The 25,170-nt window shown below is 38.7% G+C and overlaps 1 protein-coding gene across 1 annotated transcript in view; it reads left to right on the top strand.

Annotated features, from left to right (window-relative positions):
• epb41l4b (erythrocyte membrane protein band 4.1 like 4B) overlaps positions 1 to 25,170 on the top strand; it is a 547,093-nt gene that overhangs the window by 260,444 nt on the left and 261,479 nt on the right. Inside the window, exon 7 of the mRNA XM_051936130.1 lies at positions 17,914 to 18,034. Within this exon, the coding sequence (XP_051792090.1) occupies positions 17,914 to 18,034 (121 nt within the window). The remainder of the gene's footprint in view (positions 1 to 17,913; positions 18,035 to 25,170) is intronic.

The raw sequence follows: 25,170 nt of genomic DNA, 5'->3' as shown, positions 1-25,170 counted from the left end.
GGCCTTTATATTCCATAGTTCATTGCCCTCATATCTTAGAGCATCCACTATTGCATTTTGTGACTCCAGAACAGCATCCATCAGCACACAACCAGATGGTCGGTCAGTGATTTCTGAAGCAGGGGTATGTGTGCAGCTAGCGCCCAAAGATGAGCTCGGCACAGCAGCACCATCACCGCCTGAGCATCGCACTGGGGTCAGCTTTTGTAATGCCGTCTGAAACTAAATAATCAGATGGTGGGCTGTGATTATGACTTTGATATCTGATCGCTTCTTTCAAACTTTTGACTGTCTCTTCCACACTGTATCACTTCATAGCTTCCTTTTGTTGCTTATACCACTGTTTAAGCCAACGTATAGTACATTTTTCCTCGCCACCACTTCGCATTCACTGAAATTCTTCATTTTTCCACATGATTTTGCCATTGTCTTTTAGCAAAACACTGAATGAAAGGTGATATATTGATTTACATACTAAAATATGCAAAATTCTAGGAGGGGTAGGGCTGTAGGCGTAAGCACATGCGTTAAATTTCACGTTCATTCTGATTTACACAGGGGAAGTGCATGAAATCTTTTCATATGCATTTTTATGCATCTGGATTTTTTTGGGCGTACGCTCATTTCAGTTTTTGTCCATATGCCATGTTTCAGTGTGAATTCTACACAAGACGTTATACATGAAGCCCCAAATGCTGTATTTTATCTTTTCATTACAGATTTTCCTTATCTTATTTGCCTAATCACAAAATCTCAAATTTTTTTGTTGGTCTTTGTTTATTGTTTGTGCTGGATAATGGGGGTGTGGAATAGGATGTAGGAGTTGTTTTGGGTCTTTTTGTTTTTTAATGTGTTTTGTTTTGGGTTGTTTGGGACTCAGTGTATGCTGGAAGGGAAAGGGCTTTATATACATATGTATATGTAATATATATATATATATATATATATATATATATATATATATATATATATATATATATATATATATACACACTAGTCATTTAGCCCGTTACAATAACGGGCGCTAGAACAGTACTGCATAAACATTAGTAGGAACAGTCTATATTAAATGGCAAGGGACTTTGACCTCATTCTTTTTGTTGGTCATATTTTTCTTTCTTTCAGCCTTTCTTTTGTTGATGCTTACTTGCTGAGCTGACCGTTCTTCATGGGCTGCCGCCGTGTATTGTGTGTCTTTAATTTTCTGTGACAGTAGAGAAAAGCCAAGCAAAATGACACCTTTTATTGGCTAACTAAAAAAATTACAATATGCAAGCTTTCGAGGCAACTCAGGCCCCTTCTTCAGGCAAGATGTAATCAAGATGTAATTTTCTGTGACAGTAATACTGTCTTGTACGTCCGCTGGCTTGTACGTCCATAATATACCTTTAATTTTCTCTGGCGGTAATACAGGTGTGCACGTCGGTATTATGCCTTTAATCTCCTCTGACAGTAATACTGGCTTGTATGTGGCTGTAATATGCGTCACTGTATTGTGTACCTTTTAATTTCCTCTCGCAGTAATACTGGTTTGTATTTCCGTAAAACTCCTCTAACTTTCTCTGACAGTAATATCGCGCATTGCACAGTGCCCCGTGCATGCACACTTCACCAGAAGACACACACACATGGACACCTGGATACACAGGGATTTTATTAAAGAGGATATATAAATATATATATATATATATATATATATATATATATATATATATATATATATATATATATATAATATGAGTACAGATATGAGGTTGGTTTTGTTTGACACTCGGATAATCAATAGTGATTTTTTTTTTTTGGTTTACAGCATCTAATTATTTACCGACATTTGAACTACTCTTCCGATTATCAAATTATTCAATGATAACTTTCCCTTTCCTCATCTCACAGATTAGGAGGCCTCTTTTAGAGGCTGCTATTTGTTTGGCTAAACTTAGAGTCTTTGGATCCTGCGAGTATGGGAAAAGCTCCAAGAATGGATGAGCTCCCCCCCCAAGCTTATTTCCTCATTTTGAAAACAAGTATCCCTTCTCTGTTCAATATTATTATAGGGGCTCTCTTGTCTCACTATCTAAACTCAAGAATAACATGACATTATCTCTTTACTCTTTAAAGCAAAGTGAGGATCCTAATCTGCCACAGAGTAATCAGCTGATGTATCTTATTAACACAGGCACAAAAGTATTAGCTAAAATTCTGGCCTGTCTTTTTTTTTTTTTTTTATATTTTTATTTTATTAATTTTCATTGTAATCATTCCATACAAACAGATCAATTTATAACCCAACAAATTTGAAGACAAATCAAACCCCACCCCTGAGAAGGAGAGCTTAGCTAAAGGAAAATTGCTTTAAGCTTTTTAATAAGGCAACATTAGACAAAAGAAGGGGAGAAGTAAATATCTATATAAATATGAGATGGAGAAGGGAGTTAAATGCAATAATAGTTAATTCTCTTATTCTAAAATAATATTGATTAAATCCTGCCATGTTTTGAAAAAATTTTGTACAGATCCTCTAACTGAAAATTTGATTTTTTCCAATTTCAAATAATATAAAACATCGGTTTCCCACTGACTTATAAGAGGAGAATTAGGATTCTTCCAATTTAACAAAATAAGTCTGCGTGCCAAAAGTGTAGTGAATGCAATCACCGTTTGCTTGTCCTTCTCCAATTCCAGTCCATCTGGAAGGACACCAAACACAGCTGTTAGTGGGTTAGGAGGGATTGTGATACTAAGGCTGTCAGAGAGGCACTTAAAAATTTTTGTCCAAAATGATGTTAATTTGGTGCAGGCCCAGAACATGTGACCCAGTGAGGCAGGAGCTTGGTTGCAGCGCTCGCAGGTTGGATCCTGGCCTGGAAACATTTTGGACAGTTTTAAGCGAGACAGATGAGCTCGATATATAATTTTTAGTTGAATAATTCTATGCTTTGCGCATATAGAACTCGAGTGAATTCTCTGCTTTGCTACCTTCCACTCCTTTTCTGATATACTGATTAAGAGATCTTCTTCCCAATGTCCTCTTGGATCTTTGAAAGGTAGGGACTCTAATAAGATTTTATATATTGCAGAAATAGTGTTTGTTTCCTCGGAATTGAGCAGTATTTTTTCCAGCATTGTGGAGGGTGCAAGGTGGGGGAAATCGGGCAATATCTGTTTAACAAAATTTCTAATTTGAAGATAGTAAAAGAAATGTGTAGCTGGGAGGTTAAATTTTGAACGTAATTGTTCAAAAGATGTAAATATGTTGTCTATATAAAGATCTCTGAGCATTTTAATCCCAAAACTTTTCCAGGTATTAAAAACTGGATATACTTGCGAAGGTTGAAAGAGGTGGTTCTCTTGCAGAGGTGCCACTGATAAAAGATTTTCCATCTTAAAATGCTTCCTAATTTGGTTCCATATTCTGAGTGAGTAAAGCACAATTGGGTTATTAGTATATTTGCGATAACATTCATTTATTGGAGAGCAGAGCAGGGAATATAAAGAAGTACTACAGGATTTTACTTCTATTGCGGACCAAGCCTGTGTGTGTTCATTTATTTGTGTCCAGGTTTTTATGGCTTGTATGTTTGCTGCCCAGTAATAAAACTGAAAATTAGGTAAAGCCATGCCACCTTCTGCCTGAGGTCTTTGTAGGGTCGCTCTTCGGATACGTGGGTGTTTTGAGTTCCAAATGAATGAGGTTATTATTGAATCTAACTGTTTAAAAAACGATTTATTGATATATATTGAAATGTTTTGAAATAAAAAGAGAAGTTTAGGAAGGATATTCATCTTAACAATGTTAATTCTTCCGGCTAGAGTGAGATGAAGGGTTGACCATCTATGCAAGTCTTGCTTAATTTTTTCCATACAGACGCCAAAATTTTGTTGATAAAGAGCTTTATGTTTACTTGTGATATTTACCCCTAGGTATTTAAACTGATCTGCTATGGTAAAAGGTAGGGTGTCTAATCTAATATTATATGCTTGTGAATTCACTGGAAAGAGTATACTTTTATTCAGATTAATTCTAAGACCAGATATCTTTTGAAATTCTGTTAGTGCTGTTAAAACAGCAGGGACAGTGTTTTCTGGGTCTGATATATATAAGACCATATCATCTGCATATAGAGAAATTTTCTGTTCCAGTCCTTCTCTGACAATGCCCTTTATCTGATAAGAATTTCGGCAGTGAACCGCCAGTGGTTCAATAGCGATTGCAAACAACAGTGGCGACAAGGGACATCCTTGTCTGGTACCACGTTCTAGTTTAAAGTAGTCTGAGCAAATGTTATTAATACAAACTGAAGCTTCTGGACTGGTATACAGTAGTTTGATCCAAGCACAAATATTCGGGCCAAACCCAAATTTCTCCAATGCAGTGAAAAGGTAATTCCATTCGATCATGTCAAATGCCTTTTCTGCGTCTAATGATAGTAATATCTCTGGGGTGTTTGATTTTGCTGATGAATATATAACATTAAACAAGCGTCGGAGATTTGAAGATAGATGTCGGCCTTTAATAAATCCAGTTTGATCTTGTGATATTACCGAGGGCAGCACTTTCTCCATCCTTCTAGCTAGGATTTTTGAGAGTATCTTAACATCATTATTCAGGAGTGAAATTGGTCTATATGATGCACATTGTAACAAGTCCTTATTTTGTTTAGGAAAGACGGTGATTAATGCTTGTCGAAATGTTTGAGGTAGTATTTGGTGGTCTTTAGCTTCTGTAAATGTTGCCAATAAGAGTGGAGCTAGCTGAGTGGAGAATTTCTTTTAAAACTCTACGGGGTAACCATCAGGGCCTGATGATTTCCTGCTTTGTAGTGACTTTATAGCGTCTAGTAATTCTGTTAGCGTTAGAGGTTTGTCCAGTTCCTCAGCACTTAAAGCATCTATTTGTGGTATTTGTGAATTATCCAGAAATGCATTAGATTGCGTGTTGTCTTCTTTGGGCTCAGTGGAATATAAAGACTTATAGTAATCTCTAAATGTGTGCATTATTTTATTATGGTCGATGATTTCTTCTCCATTCTTGTTGGTGATTACTGGTATTGCATTGTGAACTTCTTGTTTATGAATTTGTTGAGCTAAAAGCTTATTAGCTTTTTCTCCGTGTTCATAGTAATGCTGTCTAGACTTATAAATAAGTTGTTCAGTTTCTTTAGTTGTTAAGATGTTAAGGTCTGTATGCAGGGCCTGCCTTTTCCTGTGAAGAGCTTCACTTGGACGCCTGGCTTGTTCTTCATCTATTCTAGTAATTTCATTTCTTAGCTCTGACACTTTCTTGGTTTCTAATTTATTTCTATGGGAAAGATATGAAATAATCTGGCCTCTTAAGAAGGCCTTTAGAGTTTCCCAGAGTGTTCCTGCAGAAACCTCTGTGGACGTGTTTGTCTCTAGGAAGAAGCTGATTTGTTTGGATATAAATTCTGTGCAGTTCTCGTCTGCCAATAAAAGAGGGTTAAGACGCCATCTGCGAGGTGAGTGTGAGGGGCTTAATGATTTTAGCTCCAAGACTAGAGGGGCATGGTCAGAGATAACAATTGTGTCATATTTGCATGATTTAATTGTAGGCAGGAAATTATCATCTATAAAAAAATAATCAATTCTTGAGTAGCTATAATGCGAGTAGAACGAATATGTTCTTGAGTTTGGGTTAAGAAACCTCCAGGGGTCTGATAAGTTGTGATCATTTAAAAACTGTGTAATTATCTTTGCAGTATTAGATGTCGTCCCCGCTGTCACAGGAGTCCTATCTAAGAGTGGATTTAAAACACAATTTAAGTCCCCAGCCATTATAATTTTATGAGTGTTCTCATTGGGAATGGATGTCAATAGATTTTGCATGAATTCTTTATCATCAACATTGGGTGCATAAACATTTATCAAAATCATTTTACGGTTATATAAGTTGCCCATGACCCTCACATATCTCCCTTCAGGGTCCGACGCTACCTCTGATGCTACAAATGGAACTGTTCTATGTATGAGAATTCCCACCCCACTAGTTTTCTTTATAAAGCTAGAATGGAACATTTGGCCAGTCCAGTCTTTTTGTAATCTGAACTGATCCTTGGTTAGTAAGTGGGTCTCCTGTAGAAATACTATTTTAGCGTTTAAGCCTGTTAGGTGAGAGCATACTTTCTTTCTCTTTAATTCGTGATTCAGGCCTTTAACATTCCAGCTCACAAAGTTAACTGTCCCATCATGGAGACATTGATTCTGAGTTTTTAATGTCATTTATAGTTTTAATTGGTAATATGGCAGTTTTAATCTTAGTTTCAAGATTCCCCATGAGTTATTGCATTTTAGCCTATTATTGCATTGATATTTATAATTATAAGAATTACAAGAATAGATTAGATATAACCTGCTCTCCTTCTCTCCCCCCTTTATCCCCCCACCCCCCCATTTTGCCTCCCCACATGAGGCTAGATCCCACTTCGCGATGTTCCAGTCCTCTGACATACGAAGAGACAGAGCACGTCCAAAACAAAACAAACCCCACCCTGCAGCGGCGATACAGAATTAAAACAGAGATATCTTTTGCAGTTAAATTCTTAATACTATCTGCCGAAAATGTTCTCATTAACAATATTTAAGCTTGAAATAATCTTCAGCGCTTTTAAGTTAAGATATTAAGATTAAAAAAAAAAAAAAAAAAACAACCCTGGGAATGATTTTAAAAACTAGTCTAGGATAAACCTGGTAATTCCTACTGTAATAGTATAATAGTAATTGTATAAATAGTAGAACAAGCAATAAACCAAGGGTATGAAGTTAAACAGTCTACTTTAAGGTATAGTAAAATAAAAAAAAAAAAACGAATCCTACTTTAATCACTTCCACATTTTCACACTCACGTCTATAACTCTATAACTCTGATTAAAACATAAACATATAAAGTCCAGATAAAAAAATAAATAAATTAAAAAAAAAAAAAATAAGGGATGTATAATTATAATACCAGTCTCTTTAAACATGGATCCAGAGATCAGATCATAGATCCTTCCCGTGCCTTGATAGAATACGGCTCTTTATTAACTTTCAAAAAAGTGTCGGAAACAGCTTCTTTAGTTCTTTTTCAGCTTCTTCTTTGCTGAAGAAAATATAATGTCGATCTTGAACTTCCACTTTCAGTTTGGCAGGATACAAGAGGCTGTATTTGATATCGGCTTTCCGTAGCATCCTTTTAATGTCGATGTAGGATCTGCGTTTTGCAGCTGTTGATGGTGAGAAGTCGGGGAAAAATACGAATAAGATTATTTTCGAATATAATCTCTTGCTTGTGTCTGAGAAGTGCCATCACATCAAGCTTACATCTTAGTCGCTCGAAGCGGACAATAAAAGACCTAGGTTTAAAGGCGCTTGGTATCTTTGTGCAATAAGCCGTGGCTATCTCAATGTCGAGTTTAAAGTCATCTCCAATTATTTTAGACAGTAATTCTACTGCAAATTTCACTGGGCTTGAGCTTTCTCATTTCTCAGGTATACCCTCAATTCTTATATTATTTCTTCTGCACCCATCCTCCAGGGCTGCAAGTCTGTCTCCAAGTTTTTTGCATTCCGAGTTCGCAGCTGTGGGTTTTTCATCGGCGTTAGATGCCAGTTGTTCTGCTGTTTCCACTCGAGCTGTGAGTCCCTGCTTAACGTCTTCCAGCTGATCTGAAACGTCATTAATATGATCATCAAGCCTTTTCAGTTTGGAATTAGTTTCTTCAATGTGTTCCACTAATTTCTCCAACATAGCTTTAAAGTTCACATCAAAACGTTTAAATAAACGCATTTCCTTATCTTTGTTATCCTTCTTGAGCTCAATGGCCACCTTCTTAAGATCATTTGTGTTATCTTTCTTAAGCTCCTTCATGGCCATAACCATGGCAGTGGACTGTGTAGCGATCATCTCTTTCAGTTCGGACAGTTCGCTTCGGCTTTCGTGCTCCGCAAGTGAAAATGCAGCTCCTGTTACAGGCTCGCGATGAGTAGATGAGAGCACGTCCTGCAGAGCCCTTTCTAGTCTCAAATGATCCTCAGAAATCGGCGATCCATCGCGACCTATATCACTTGCGCCTTCACTCCCATTTTCACTCTCGACTGGAGACGATACAATGGAGCGGGGTCCCAGGAATTCTGCGCACTCGTCTGCCTGTTCCAGGTCAGTCTCCGTGAGGCCATACCTTACACTTGCACTCAGGCCGGAAGTCTGTCCGGACTTTGATGCAGCTTTAAGTTTCTTTTCTGGTTCTTTCTGACTTTTCTTCTTGTTACTCATGCTTGTATATTGTAGTGGAAGTTCCTTGGTCGGGTTAAATACAGGATACCTCTAAATAATATGAAGTACGTGGGAAAATAAAGCCGCTGCTAGCGGAGCTCTGCTTCAGACGTCCATCTCCTATAAACGGACGAAACCAGCCTGTCTTTTAACAGAAAGTCATTAGTCATCTTTACCAGTGAGAAAACTTTTGACCAGATGAATTGGCATTTCTCATGGCGTCATGGAATGAATGGGATTTGGCACCGGTTTTGTAAACTTATTTTGTAGTCTTTACTCTTTTTCATTCACTGTCCTTCTGACCATTAGTTAGAGGAGCCAAATAGGGCTAATTTTTGTGTCCTAAACTCTTTATCACTCAAACTGCTTGCAATTGCCATTCAAAACGCTCAGAATCTAAACCCAACTTTTTATTAAATTTTTTTTCATTTTAATTACTTTAATTCTATGGTGTCACTTTCCCCTTCCTCTTTTCCAGTAACTGTGAGCCCAGTTTTAGACTGAGAAGCAGCTATTACTTTAAGATGGGAACTTCGTCGTTTAGCATTAGAATTACCAAAGCTTACAAGAAAACTCGTAAATCTGGCCCACCTTAAATCCACTCACATGTCTCCATTCAGCGTCTTTTGTCTTGTAAATGTGTTGATAATCCCAAGCAGCAAGCAGCCTGCAATACCATCCCCCCCACCACCGGAGAAACTGCAAAAACCTTTCCCAACTGAAGTCTTGTTTATCAGGGAGTCGGGTACCAAGGCTAAAAAAAAATATATATCGTTATTTGGAACACATGCATTTCACGTGTGTTCCGTGTCAACAAAGATCTGTTTATTTAGTGTAAGATGACAGGAAATGTTGAACACATACCTAAAAGACAAACCTTTTCCATGTTTTACTACTAATTTTCCCCCCCAAGACTATAACTGAAGAAAAAGAAACGAGGTTAGTGTTGCTTGTTATCCTGACTTCTTGGGTAGTACAGCGGTTAGAGCTGCTGACTCCTATTCAGAAGGTCCTGGGTTCGAGTCTTAACGTGTCCCAAAATAAGTGTTTTGAGTAGTGAGCTGCTCTTATTGTTACTATTATATAATAAAAGCATAAATTTGATTTGAGTCTGTAACAGATGCTGTAAATGTATGGTACTTGTAAAGGTTAGCGTTTTTTTATTTTTTTTTTAAATTCAGTTTTATTCTCTCAGTCGCATTCATGCTCGCCCCAATCTGACACTGCTGTTTTCAAATAAAGATGAGCTATAATAGAGGTAAACTTTGATCGGAGAAAGAGAACAGAAGCCCTCCCTGCAAGAAACATATATGTTCTCACATATAAGAACAACGCAGCTGCACCAGGCGTAAAGGCGAAAGATGGCACCGTTTGGATACTGGACGAGGTCCGGCGTCATTCTCAACTTGAACCCAGAGCAACAGATCTACACAATAATTAACACCATCCTTGAAAACCTGATATCGTAAAAGTGTATTTGTGCCTAATTAAATTAAAACTCTTAAATATTCATTAAACAGCCATTCTTTTCTGTGTTTGTCAGTCTTGCCTGTCCTATGACCTAATATATATATATATATATATATATATATATATATATATATATATATATATATATATATATATATATATATATATATATATATATAATGTACTGTATATACAGTGGAACCTCGGTTCACGACCAAATCGGTTTACGACCAAAGGTTTGGAACGAATTATGGTCGTGAACCGAGGTTCCACTGTATAGCAATTTCCCCCATAGGATTGTATGTAAATACAATTAATCCTTTCCAGACCTTACGAACTGTATGAAAATATATTTTTTTAAAGATTTTTAAACACAAATATAGTTAATTACACCATAGAATGCACAGTGTAATAGTAAACTAATGTAAAAACATTGAATAACACTGACACAAACACCCATGCTCCCTGCTCAGCTGCACGCACAGGCTCTCTCTCTCTCTCAGCAGCACGCGAGCTCTCTCTCTCTCTCTCTCTCTCTCTCTCTCTCTCTCTCTCTCTCAGCAGCAGCACGCGAACCCTCTCTCTCTCTGTAACATTGCAGCAGTTCGCGCTATAGCCTTACAATCCGATCGCTGTATAAACACTTTTTTTTAAATGAGTTTTAAGCATAGGGGGGAAAAAAAGGAACATTTGAACAAATCCGAACTTTATTTAAAAGCCAACCAAGAAAGTAACATTACAGGAGTTCACGCTAATAGCATTACAACCCGATCGCTGTAAACACTCTTTTTAAATGAGTTTTAAGCACAGGGAGAAAAATGAACATTTGAAAAAAGAGAAAAGTAACATTGCAACACTTTCTTCTCACCACTCTTCACTTGCTTAGAAGCCATAGTTAACTGCAAAAGCACACGAAATACTGTAGAGCACAAAGAGTTAACAGGTAAAGCACGCACGTCTGACTGAGAATAATGAACAGGGAGAGGCTGAACACGTGCTTAAATACAGTAATCGGCACGTACGAACTGAAAGAGAAATGAAATAGACCACAAAGAGTTCACAGTGAAAGCACGCACGCACGTGCAAGCACGCACGTCTGACCGAGAACAATGCAACATTTGTGGAAATCATCGGCGCGCACATACTGAAAGGGAAACTGTCTTGTTCGTATACCGAGTGAGTATAATATATATAATGTGTGTGTATATGTTTGTAAATATAAATATATATATATATATATATATATATATATATATATATATGTGTGTGTGTGTGTGTATGTGTGTGTGTATATATATATATATATATATATATATATATATATATAATATAATGTGTGTGCATATGTTTGTATATGTGTGTGTATATATATATATATATATATATATATATATACAGTACGTTTGTGTATGTGTATATATGACTTTGTTCTCGACATTTCCACTTTTTTCTTTACTGTATTCGTATTTTTAATTTTTTTTATGTCATTAAAGTAGAACATTGTAAACTTCGTCTTAAAATCAATGTGTAATTTACTACATTTTCTCAAACCATTCAAAACTAATGTAGCACATTAAATGTTTCGTATTAAGTGTTCCCCAACCCCTTACTGCGAGGGAGCAGTACTACCGCCACACCATCGTGTCCCCACATGTTTAATTCATGATATCATTTTCATGATGAAATGCATTAAAGCAAGTATTTATCTTGGCATTCTAAATGTTCAGAGAGCAGTAATATCATGAAGTGAATATATTCTGTGTGGCGATCACTGCCTGCGGCTCCTTTCAGTGCAAGAGGAACGGTTTAAGAAGCATGTCGTGATTAACAACTGGGTCAGGGAACAATTAATACAGGGGACATATGTCAGGCAGCAGCAACTCCAAAATCCCATAGACCTGTTGTACCTTTCAAAGATACCATGGTGTGAACAGTGGGTGGCGTACAGCTCCCCAAACCCCTGACACAACAGACACAGAGCCCACAAGTTCAGCACAGCACACGTTTAATTCATTGGGGAGGCACTTTTTCCTCGCTCCCTATGGCACTGCACAAAACATACACAATCCCTTTTTCTCTTCAGTCTTCTCTTCTGCCTCCACTCCTCCCTCAAGCTTCATCTGCTTCCTCCCAACTCTGGCTCTCCAAATGGACTGAGGCAGCCCCTTTTATAGAGCACCTGGAACTGCTCCAGGGGTATAGCAATCTCCTTCTGGCCGAGCTTCCATGCTCCAAACCTGTGGCCGTGTAGCAAGCCAGGGGGACTGCCCTCTCTCATCCCATGGAAGGTTCTGCCCCATGCAAGCTCCTTCCCCCTGTCCTTCCGTTACAGAGATGTCCCAGTCAGGTAAGAATCCTGGCTGTCCATTACACCGCCCCTCCCTCAGCTAAGGCCCATGGGGTGAAACTTCCAGTCCTGTGAGGCTTGTCTTCTTTCAGGAGAGGTTACCACTGTCAGTCAGCCCATGGCTTTGCCATGAAACACATAAACAAAAGTATTGCTTTCTGGCTTCCCTATAGGACAATATCGCCAGCCGTGCCCCAGTCAGTAGCATTTGTAGCACAGCCGTCCCTGCCCTGGCATCCGAACCCTGTGGGTCCAGAAGCAGGATAGAATGTCCTGTTCCGCCACACTCCCAGCCAAGGTTGGCTTATCCCTCTAACTGCGCAGGGAGCAGCCCTTTGGCACACATGAGTGCACAGACTCACATGCTAACAATGTCAGGAGACCCAGTCTTTTTCTTATTGATCTCCCTTTTTCTCTGGGGTGCAGCGACAGTCTGGGTCTCTTTGTGACATAAACAGAGACCTCATGCCATCTCTTTCAGCCCATTTTCTTTCTTGTCCTTTGCCAGGTGATCAACTATTATGCCTGCATCAACTGTTGGACCTCTGGCTACTCGTTTTCCCTCAGATTTAAAATCAGGAGGCAGTTTACTCAGATATCCCTTTTTATTTGCGGTACCGGTGTCGCTGCGACAACGTCTGCCTTGGAAAGACCGATCCCAGTTGCAACAGATACAATTCTGCCTTCTCCAACAGCGCCCTGGCGGTCTCCTCCAGTTCTCCGATCACCTTTTTAATACCTCCACCAATCCGCAACAAAGCATGTACGGGCTGGAAGATTGTCTCCGGTTCCCGTACTGCAAAATCATTAAATTAGTTCGGCTGGCAGCAGACCAGGCTTTCATAAGCCCTGTGAGCCAGTGAGCATGCGGCTCTCCTGCATGTACTCTTTTGGGTCCCATGGTGGCCTATGGGAAATGAAGTTCTGGGGGCTAGCCAATAGCTGCCCCAAGTCTTCAGCAGAGATTTCAGACAGGACCCGCAGGTGTCTGCATTGGCCACAAAAAAAAAATTTAAGGGTCTCCTGCCAACCTGCGGCCAGGAAGTCCCATTTGGGATGCCACTTGTGGACACCAGAGGGTGTACAGCTCCTCAAATCCCTGACACAATAGATACAGAGCCCACAAGTTCAGCACAGCACACATTTAATTCAGTGGGGAAGTGCTTTTCCCTCGCTCCCCACAGCACTGTACAAAGCACCAAGCAGAATAAATACACAATTCTTGTTTCTGTTCACTGTTCATTTAAACCTCCACTCCTCCCTCAAGCTTCAACTGCTTCTCAGAATAGAGTTATCTCCTTCCGGGTGTTGCGGCAGCCCTGCAAAGGAGGTTCTCATCAGTTCTCCACATGCCCCATTGGTGGCTATGAGCCTCAGCAGGGTTAAGCTTCCATGCTCCAAACACATGGCCCTGTAGCAAGCCAGGGGGGCTGCCCTCTGTCGTCCCGGGGAAGGTACTGCCTCATGCAAGCTCCTTCCCCCGGTCCTTTCATTATGGAGGCACCCCGGCCAGGTAAGTATGTCCAACCCGTGGCGTAGCATACGCTGCATAATTATGTATTGATGGGTGAACACTTCCTGAACGACACAGTTGTCAGTACTTGTAGATTAAGGTGTAGCGGGTCTTCGTTGTTGACGCTTAATATAGCTTGCGTACTGTGCAGTTCTGGAGTCGCAGTTGAGAAATACTCTTTTAATGTGTTTTAAGCACAGGGGAATAAATGAACATGTGAAACATCCGTAATGTAATAAGCCACCAAGAAAAGTAACATTGCAGCAATGCTATTTACGACCCAATCGCTGTAAACAGAAGTGAAAACAAAATCGAGCCCAGTGCATTCTTTAACTGCCTTGTGGCGCAGTAGTAGTGCGACTGTGGAAGATTGTGGGTTTGGTTCCCGGTTCCTCCCTGTGTGGATAGCGCTTTGAATACTGAGAACACCGCTATATCAATGTAACGAAGTGTTATTATTCTTATGTGTCCAGTGCTCTCTCTCTCTCACGCACGTATGTATGTATGTATGTATGTATGTATGTGTGTATGTGTGTGTGTGTGTGTGTGTGTGTGTGTGTGTGTGTGTGTGTGTCGCTCGTTCTCTCTCGCTCGCTGCACGTGTTCCTGTAGGCATACGCCGCATAATTATTTATTGATGGCTGAACACTTCCGGAAAGACACAGTTGTCTAAAAGGAGGGAAAAAAATGAACATTTGCAAAATCCGTAACGCTGTTTTCAGTAAGTACAATGCACACGCGTTTAATTTGTCGGCCACTTTTTGCCAGCCGTCTTTTCTGGTTTGGGCTGCTTTTGCAGTGTTACTGCTTGTGCATATTATATCTTGAAATCCTTCGAGTAACTAATTAAGTAACACCCACCCACCCACATACACACACAGCTTGTGTAGAAGGTCATCTGCTGAGAGAGCGTCTCGACTGTTGCAGGGCCTGAATCGATGAAGCAGGTGAGACGCTAATGAAACAGAGGCACAGGGCTTATTGGTTTTTAAAGACTGCTTCCTTCATTGTGTTTTGAGAGGGAAACATACAATTGTCCGTGACTGACAATTGGAGGACCGCTGTCGCACGCTCATTCAGCGATTCACATCCGCCATAAACATGCCTCTTCTTACATGGTCCTGCCGCGTCCACCCTCGTTCTCAAAGCATACACACCGCCTGGTCATGTGCCTGCTCGCAAGAGCAACTCACGGAGACCCGCCCACCAACTCTAAGACCATGGCGTGTAAAACAGTTTGCGATGATGGTGCATGCGTCACAACCGAAAAGAATAATAAAAAGTCAACATGGCTCAGAGGTGCATGTGGAGTCTAGCAGAGACGAATGTGAATGACACCCTGTGTTGTGAGGTGCTGCGTCCGAGGTAGTGGGCGGGCTTGGCGAGTTATCGTCGTATCCAATGACGACGTGTTTTGTGAGTTGCTGCGTCTGAGTTGGTGGGCGTGGCTCTGTGAGTTTTCGTCGTATCCAATGGTCTTAGAGTTGGTGGCCATGGTTGTCTTGCGTGCTTTCCATGGGTGGCTACTTGTCGGCGGCTTTGAACTATATATATAGATATTTATAATCTCGCCTCAAGATTTATGAATGAGTAATTAGTACAGTGTAAAACAAGATCTATAAAAATTATGTATGTACAACAAAAAAATGCATATATTATCATAAATTTCTGGTGAGTTTTTTTTTTCCCTCATATATTTAAAAAATAAATTCTAACACTAGACATTCTGCAGATTAATGAAATGATCTATGAATGAAATAGCACAGTTATAAATTGTTTATCAATACTTTACATTTAATATAAAGTATTAAAGTCTAGTCTAGTCTTTAATTGATATTAATCAATCTAATAGTAATTATGATAAAATTTTAGGAGTTTACTGCATTCATTTTATATATTATATTTATTTATTTATTTATATGCAGTATATATTTGCATAATTTGAATTCCAGTCAATTAACTGTTAAATTATGGTAAATTTCTTTACAGCAGTATTTCTTAAACTCAGTCCTTGTGACTCCATGGGGCTGCACAACTGCGGGGAGTTAATGAGGTAGTTGGAGCAAGTCGCACCTGCACGTGTGCGTGCGATCGTTCTCAATTGCATCATTGGCTTCCTGCAGCGTGTGATTAAGGCGCTACACCCACGGTGGCACGGGGATATGTATATATAGATGGATCGAGAAACCGATATAGATGGATAGATGAAGAAAATGAGAGGTTAGAAGACGTGAAGAGTGGTCTTAGCAGATGGATCTGGCCACCTAGAAGGAGGAGACAGAATGAGCTGGGGCCCCACGAAGGAGCGTTTGGTTGTGGCGCTCTATGGGCTAGTTTGCCACACTGAACATATAGGTGGAGTGTGGAGAGCAAGGCAGGCATCCTCCCGAAGGATCTGAGGAGTGACTACGTGAGTGCAAAGGATGAAGGGAGGAGAGCCAACCTTGGACGGTCTGGCAGTGATGTCCATAAGGAAGCCAAGACAGAGGTCGGCTGAAAGGAGCTTGTTACTGTTGGGTCTCCGCCCGCTATGCGAGTTATGGGTGAGCCTGGGAGAAAGAGAGAAGGAGGTGTGTCAAGATCGGGATGAGAGAGACTGCATTTTTAACCTCTGATTTTAAATGATCTATTTATTGATTTTCTTTTCCAGCTTTGCACTTGTTTTTATGTATTATTTATTGGAACTGTGGAGCACTGCACTAACTGTTTTTGTTTGCTGATTTTTAATAAAAGCACCTTTGCACTGATTGCACTATCCCCTGGCTTCATTAGAGAATTGTCCTCATTTGTCAGCTTATCTCGGTGACATTACCGACGGTGTCGAGTTCAGGGCTCTCCGTAAGGACAATGGGAGCGTGGGATGAACCCGCATCGTCACAGCATATATATAGTGATGGGCGGCCAGGTCCCATGCCTGGCCGGGACGCCCCTGCTGCATATGTTCCGGGGGAGCAGCCATGGGCTCCTCAGTACCTCCTCTGGGACGCTTGGTGGCAGCCTCCCTGGGTGACGATGGTGCCTCAGTTTCCCTCAGGGCTCCATGAGAGATGGAGTTCTCCACAACCCTGTGGGGATCTGGGGTGGCCGCCAGGGGGTGCTGCATGGATCCCGAAGCCAACCTGGACACCTCTACAGCCCCGCCTGGAAGAGCAATTAGCAACAGGTGATCAAGCACCTGGAGCATTCCAGGTGGGCTATAAAAAGGGCCAGCACCCACCACTCAGGAGCCAGAATCGAGAGGAAGAGGTTGCCTGGGAGTAGTGGTGGTGCCAGAGGAAGGACAGGATTGTGTAGTTGGTCTTAAGTGCTTTATTTGGGACTGTGTTGTGGCTGGAGGGATTACGGGGAAGACATGCCCTCCAGCTGAAGAAAAATAAAAGTGCTTGTGTGTTTTGACACGTGCCTCTGTGTCAGTCTGTGCCTTTTACAAATATATCTCAGGGCCAAGACCAAACGTATACATACACAAACACACACACATTCAGGGTCACAATGTGCTATTTTAGAATTGGCAAGTAATTGCATATCTATATACTTATAAAAAAAAATATATATGACTAGTAAAATGTCACTGTCTCTGGCATATAGCATATATTTTTTGACTGTATTAAAAATCAGTTTGTACCATATTACATTTAAAAAAAGTTGTTTTTATAATATCTATACTGTAGCTGCATCTTCACAAATGTGAGGAAGACAATATGATTCGTATAGCAAATGTCGAAGTGAGCCTCTGCTTACAGGGATTATACTTTATGCCTATTCAAAAACTGATTTTTCTAAGGTATTCAGTAAAATGTGGTGACAGGAAGGAAGCATGTTTTTTATCACATCTTTAATGTAATTCTTTGGTTCTGGTACAGCTAACATGAAGGATATCCTTAGAATATTGCAGAATCTAATTCTCAATAAAGAAAAATAATTATGTGGATGTTCATGAATGGTTTATAAAATCTTTTTTAAACCTTTTAGTAGTTTTTAATACAATTCTTTACTGTGTTTCTGAAAACATATATGTAGCATTATTGTATATTTAATGCTACAAATGGTCTTATACAAATGATTTTAAATATTAAAGTAATGAATTGAGTCAACACTTAGCTGAAATCTAGTACAGTAATTATATTATCCCTTGCAGGGAAGGATAATTATTTCCTTCCTTGAAGCAATCAGTAGATCTTACAATGGCTGATGAGACTGTGATTTATTTTTGAAACATATGATGGAATCCTTTCTCTATTATATTCATACAGATCTTCACACTGTCTTGAACCCTTTTGTTAATCTTTTCTTTTTGGCTATTTTTCAATGCAGCTGAGCTAGGGGACTGTGACCCTGTAGAGCATTCTCCAGAGTTGGTTTCAGAATTCAGGTTTACCCCAAAACAGACTGAAGCCATGGAAATGGACATTTTCCATAAATGGAAGGAATTCAGGTAGAGTAATTAGACACTTATTTACTTCTTAATATGATGGTCGAGTATTTTATTACTTATCCTGTGTAGGTTGTTAAAGCAGTATGTTTTAAGGCTTGTGATTGAGTTACTAATCTTTCAGTACAATACTTGAGATTATATTGCAATAATTAAGTCACGAACTGGCAGAAAGCAAGAGTAAGTAAGGGCAGACATATATAGACCATTTGCTGTTTACATATTTTACTTGCATTTTTGTAACCTATATTTGTCTTCTACTGGTCGAATATTTTAAACTGTACACGTCAATGTTAATAAAAGTGTCCAGTAGCCATGTTGCTGCACCCTGCTCACACTGCCTCAGAAATAATAGCACTACATTTTTGTATCTAGGTTCAGAACTAGGTTTTGCTCATGTACAGATACCGTTACTGTCAAAATGCTAGAATCAACATTATTTAATACTGGTAGCGAATCATTTTGAGCTACCAGATCAGCTTGTTTGTACCATAGAATCTATTTAGCATAGAATTTGACAGCACCTGCAATTCTGTGTGAAAAGTATGATGCAGTTTCTTTACAAGAAGGCCAATGAACTAATGCCATTTCGATGCTGAAACATGGTCCAATGCACCAAGTTCTATCACAGGTGATTTATTGGTTTCTGATTATTTGTGTTAGAAAACTAAAAAATGCAGCCAACTTTGTTGTCATTGAAATCAAACCACTGGGTCACTACAAGTGTTTGGTGGATAGTGGCATTTTTGCTCTATGGTAAACTCCTTATTTGAGAACAGCATGAAATTGTGCAGGCTGGGATGAAGATGATCACTTGGATTTATGAAACATCAACTAGAATTGTTCTCATTCTGCATAAATATGTACCCAAAAAACCATTGTTCAACCAGCAGGTTATTTGAAATTATTTCTAATGATGGTGGAATATACACATTTTAGTCTGCAATTTTCATAAAAATAATTTTTACATCTCCATCAAGTTAAAAGATGAACAGTCTTATTGTATTATTCTTTCCAGTTAGAAGTTGCACAGGTTAAAGAGGTTTTCCACTCTATATACTGTACTTTCTGTAAAATCTTGTATATACCTCCATCTATGTGGTTCACTTTATCTTAAGATGAAAAAGCCATCTACAGGCAGAAGCAGGTACTGAAACAAACTCTACATAAAGAAAAGCCCAAAGCATATTTGAGACTGTCTTTGACAATGAAATACTAAACAAATATAGTTTAAAAATGTTTTGGACAGTCTAAAAGGTAACATTAAAAGTTTACATTTTAAAACAGGGTTTACAGTACCATCCAACTCCACAGGCAAATAAGAAGACAGAGTTCTGCCCAATAGAATTCCAATGCTTTATCTTCTATTACTTACACATTTCTAATTGACACTTTCAGAAGCAGTGCTGTTTCAGTAAGGTACTTAATGATTAACTACATGTATAGTTGGGAGATGAGTCAGGAAATGGGCAAGATAACACACACTGAGAAATCATAATTTCACTATAGATGTAATGAATTATTATTATTATTATTATGGACAACTTTATCAGTCAGGGTATCTCCTGCACTATGCTTCTAGAAAAATAGTCTGATTGATCATTACAGCTTGGGCATTGCATATTACTGCTCAAAGAGCAATATAGACCTGAAGTGCTAAATATTATGTTCAGAAATGCTGCTTTTTTGCCTTTCCGCTTCCATGCAACCATTCTATAGTTATGGCATTTGTCAATTTTTTTTTCTAACCCACAAACATTTTTGACTGATATTAATTCTGGTTCACATTCTAGATGCTCTCTATCAAGCAAACGTACTCAACTAATTCATGAAGAACAGACGAATGACAAAATTTTAAATGAAAGTTATTATAATCATTCTTGTTTTATTTGATATTGAAATCCTTAGACTCTCATGATTTGCAAATAGTATTTTATCTTCTTATGAATGAGAAGGGGTAAAGCATATAGAGTTTAGGTGCTTTTCTGACTGTTTGTATTGTACTTTATCGCCTTGCTGTAAAGACGCCAATGAAGACTATAATAGAAAACTGGTTCAAATGTGGGGAGAACAAGTAAACCAAAACAGCAAATGTTCCAGCTTGAAATGAACTATGATGTGAGACACCAGTGCATCTCTAGCGTATTACTTTTGTATTATCATGATTTTCCCCTCTGCTTACCCTTTACCTATTTCCTTCAGGGATAAGTGTACTCATTAGCTTCATTACTGGGTTGGTCTACTGTCGCACCTTAAGATTAACACACACATATATATAGATACTAGCAAAATACCCGCGCTTCGCAGCGGAGATGTAGTGTGTTAAAGAGGTTATGAAAAAAAAAGGAAACATTTTAAAAAGAACGTAACATGATTGTCAATGTAATTGTGTTGTCATTGTTATGAGTGTTGCTGTGTTTTATATATATAAAATACACACACACACATATAAACATATATATACATATACATATACACATATATATACATATCTAAATATATATATATATATATATATATATATACATATACACATCCACATATCAACATATATATATACACATATATACACACACACACGCTTTATGGGTGATGATTGTTTTACTCTTTTTATCTTTATTTTATTTTATTGTAGAATCAACTCCTATCTGCGCACAGCAGGGCAGCCGTGGGCGGATGCGTATGGTGTATTCACTCCATGTTATCGTGCATTGCGCTGTCAGTGGTATTTTGATAAAAGAATTTGAACAACATATAAGAAGCGTATAAATTATTAAACAGTAAAACATTAACATTTAAGAAGTAAAGTTACATTAAGTACTACTGCAGTGCCTTCGGGTATACCTCATTTTTTGTTTGCCCATTACATGCTTAAATGTATAAATTTTTTGGTGCACCTACCCGAGAACACGCGACATATAACAGAGCGTGGGAGAAGCATGGATTTTAAACACGCGTTGAGTTCATCTGCTGGTCTCCCTCGTGGAATAACTGATAATGTTTGACTAAAATCTACAGCGAGTAAAACGACATTACCTCCTATTTTTTTTTTTACGATCTCTGAGATCTTGCTTTTTTCGGTTCAAGGCTTCATAAGCTCTTTTATGTTGTATGGTGTACTTATCCCAAACCATCATCTTTGAATGTTGCAAGACTTTAAGCCTTGTATGTAGATTGGGGTAATTACATTCATTGCATTCCTAGTCTGAATCACAATCTGATTGTATGGGTGGTTACCTGGCACTGTAGGGTTGCCACCCGTCCTTTAAAATACGGAATCGTGCCGCGTTTGAGAATGAAATTGCGCGTCCCGTTTTGAATCAATACTGGACGGGATTTATCCCGTATTTTTTTTATCATTTTTTTTTTAAAGCAGCGTCTCATGCAAATCATCCCACACGCATTTTATGAAGATGCCTCCTTTCCCAGTTTTGATTGGGTAATACTTGATGTCATCGTTAGTTTGATTGGTGTTTTTAACTGTCCAGTAAGGAGGGCGTGTCTTTTAAGTACAGTCTGCAAAGTGTTGGCACTGAGATGTGGCATCAGCGCCATAGTTGAAGCCCCTAACGTTGCGGTCAGCAAGTCGGCTAACATCCGCCATGTGCCGTCTTTCAGTTGCGAGAAGCAGATCATAGAATGGTTGAAACTGTTGCCCCTAACGTTGCGCCACGGCGTGTGGTTCGTTTATACCTCGTGTCTTCTCATTAAACTTTTATCTCGCGAATATGTTATTGCAATCCGCAGCGGGAGCGTTTCTATAAACTTAATTTAAACTTACGTTTTACACCGTGCTTTGTTTCCCTTATGAACATGCTTGTATGCTTAAGTCGCTCCGTTCTCAATTGTTTAATTAATTTTTTGCTCTTCGCTGTTTGCGGCTGTTCCTCCATTTCCCCCTACTTTGTTCTTTTATCTCGCGAATATGTTATTGCAATCCTTAACGGGAGCGTTTCAATAAACTGATTGAAAATAGTTTTGCATTTACCTTTTTAGTAAAAGGAGAGCTTTTAAGCCTGAGAAATCACCCCGTAAATGCACACGTTTAATTGGACATGTGTTAATATGTATGGTTACACAGTATTAAAAGACAGTGAACAACGTCAGTTACCTTTGTTCCCGCGTTTGATAAAAGGTGAGCTTTTAAGCCTGAGAAATCACCCCGTAAATGCACACGTTTAATTGCACATGTGTTAATATGTATGATTACACAGTATTAAAAGACAGTCAAAAATTAACGTCATTTACCTTCGTTCCCGCGTGTGACTCGTGCTGTAAATGTCTTCCTTGTTTTTAGTTCACGTGATTACGTAGGAGGCATGATGATGCGATACGTGACTCCGCCTCCTCCATTACAGTGTGTGGACAAAAAATATGTTCCAGTTATGACCATTACGCTTTGAATTTCGAAATGAAACCTGCCTAACTTTTGTAAGTAAGCTGTAAGGAATGAGCCTGCCAAATTTCAGCCTTCCACCTACACGGGAAGTTGGAGAATTAGTGATGAGTGAGTGAGTGAGTGAGTGAGTCAGTCAGTCAGTGGGGGCTTTGCTTTTTATTATTATAGATATACACATATACATACATACATAAATACATACATACATACATACATACATATATATATATATATATATATATATATATATATATATATATATATATATATATATATATATATATCTATACTAATAAAAGGCAAAGCCCTCACTGACTGACTGACTCACTCACTCACTGATTCACTCATCACTAATTCTCCAACTTCCCGTGTAGGTAGAAGGCTGAAATTTGGCAGGCTCATTCCTTACAGCTTACTTACAAAAGTTAGGCAGGTTTCATTTCGAAATTCAAAGCGTAATGGTCATAACTGGAACATATTTTTTGTCCATACACTGTAATGGAGGAGGCGGAGTCACGTATCGCGTCATCACGCCTCCTACGTAATCACGTGAACTAAAAACAAGGAAGACATTTACAGCACGAGTCACACGCGGGAACGAAGGTAAATGACGTTAATTTTTGACTGTCTTTTAATACTGTGTAAGCATACATATTAACACATATGCAATTAAACGTGTGCATTTACGGGGTGATTTCTCAGGCTTAAAAGCTCACCTTTTATCAAACGCGGGAAGAAAGGTAACTGACGTTGTTCACTGTCTTTTAATACTGTGTAACCATACATATTAACACATGTCCAATTAAACGTGTGCATTTACAGGGTGATTTCTCAGGCTTAAAAGCTCGCCTTTTACTAAAAAGGTAAATGCAAAACTATTTTCAATCAGTTTATTGAAACGCTCCCGTTAAGGATTGCAATAACATATTCGCGAGATAAAAGAACAAAGTAGGGGGAAATGGAGGAACAGCCGCAAACAGCGAAGACCAAAAAATTAATTAAACAATTGAGAACGGAGCGACTTAAGCATACAAGCATGTTCATAAGGGAAACAAAGCACGGTGTAAAACGTAAGTTTAAATTAAGTTTATAGAAACGCTCCCGCTGCGGATTGCAATAACATATTCGCGAGATAAAAGTTTAATGAGAAGACACGAGGTATAAACGAACCACACGCCGTGGCGCAACGTTAGTGGCAACAGTTTCAACCATTCTATGCTCTGCTTCTCGCAACTGAAAGACGGCACATGGCGGATGTTAGCTGACTTGCTGACCGCAACGTTAGGGGCTTCAACTATGGCGCTGACGCCACATCTCAGTGCCAACACTTTGCAGACTGTACTTAAAAGACACGCCCTCCTCACTGGACAGTTAAAAATAACAATCAAACTAACGATGACATCAAGTATTACCCAATCAAAAGTAGGAAAGGAGGCATCTTCATAAAATGCGTGTGGGATGATTTGCATGAGACGCTGCTTTAAAAAAAAAATGATAAAAAAAATACGGGATACATCCCGTCCAGTATTGATTCAAAACGGGACGCGCAATTTCATTCTCAAACGCGGGCACGATTCCATATTTTAAAGGACGGGTGGCAACCCTACAGTGCCAGGTAACCACCCATACAATCAGATTGTGATTCAGACTAGGAATGCAATGAATGTAATTACCCCAATCTACATACAAGGCGAAAGTCTTGCAACATTCAAAGATGATGGTTTGGGATAAGTACACCATACAACATAAAAGAGCTTATGAAGCCTTGAACCGAAAAAAGCAACATCTCAGAGATCGTAAAAAAAAAAATAGGAGGTAATGTCGTTTTGCTCGCTGTACATTTTAGTCAAACATTACCAGTTATTCCACGAGGGAGACCAGCAGATGAACTCAACGCGTGTTTAAAATCCATGCTTCTCCCACGCTCGGTTATATGTCGCGTGTTCTCGGGTAGGTGCACCAAAAAATTTATACATTTAAGCATGTAATGGGCAAACAAAAAATGAGGTATACCCGAAGGCACTGCAGTAGTACTTAATGTAACTTTACTTCTTAAATGGTAATGTTTTACTGTTAAATAATTTATACGCTTCTTATATGTTGTTCAAATTCTTTTATCAAAATACCACTGACAGCGCAATGCACGATAACATGGAGTGAATACACCATACGCATCCGCCCACGGCTGCCCTGCTGTGCGCAGATAGGAGTTGATTCTACAATAAAATAAAATAAAGATAAAAAGAGTAAAGCAATCATCACCCATAAAGCGTGTGTGTGTGTATATATGTGTATATATATATGTTGATATGTGGATGTGGATGTGTATATGTATATATAAATATATATATATATATATATATATATATATATATATATATATATATATATATATGTAGATATGTATATATATATGTGTATATGTATATATATGTTTATATGTGTGTGTGTGTATTTTATATATATAAAACACAGCAACACTCATAACAATGACAACACAATTACATTGACAATCATGTTACGTTATTTTTAAAATGTTTCCCTTTTTTTTCATTACCTCTTTAACACACTACTTCTCCGCTGCGAAGCGCGGGTATTTTGCTAGTATATATATACACATATACATACATACATACATACATACATACATATATATATATATATATACACATATACATACATACATACATACATACATACATACATACATACATACATATATATATATATATATATAGAT

Source organism: Erpetoichthys calabaricus, chromosome 13 (genome assembly GCF_900747795.2).
Source record: "Erpetoichthys calabaricus chromosome 13, fErpCal1.3, whole genome shotgun sequence".
Classification (NCBI taxonomy): Eukaryota; Metazoa; Chordata; class Cladistia; order Polypteriformes; family Polypteridae; genus Erpetoichthys; species Erpetoichthys calabaricus.
The sequence above is the reverse complement of the archived record's forward strand: the minus strand, read 5'-3'. Positions and strand labels throughout refer to the sequence as shown.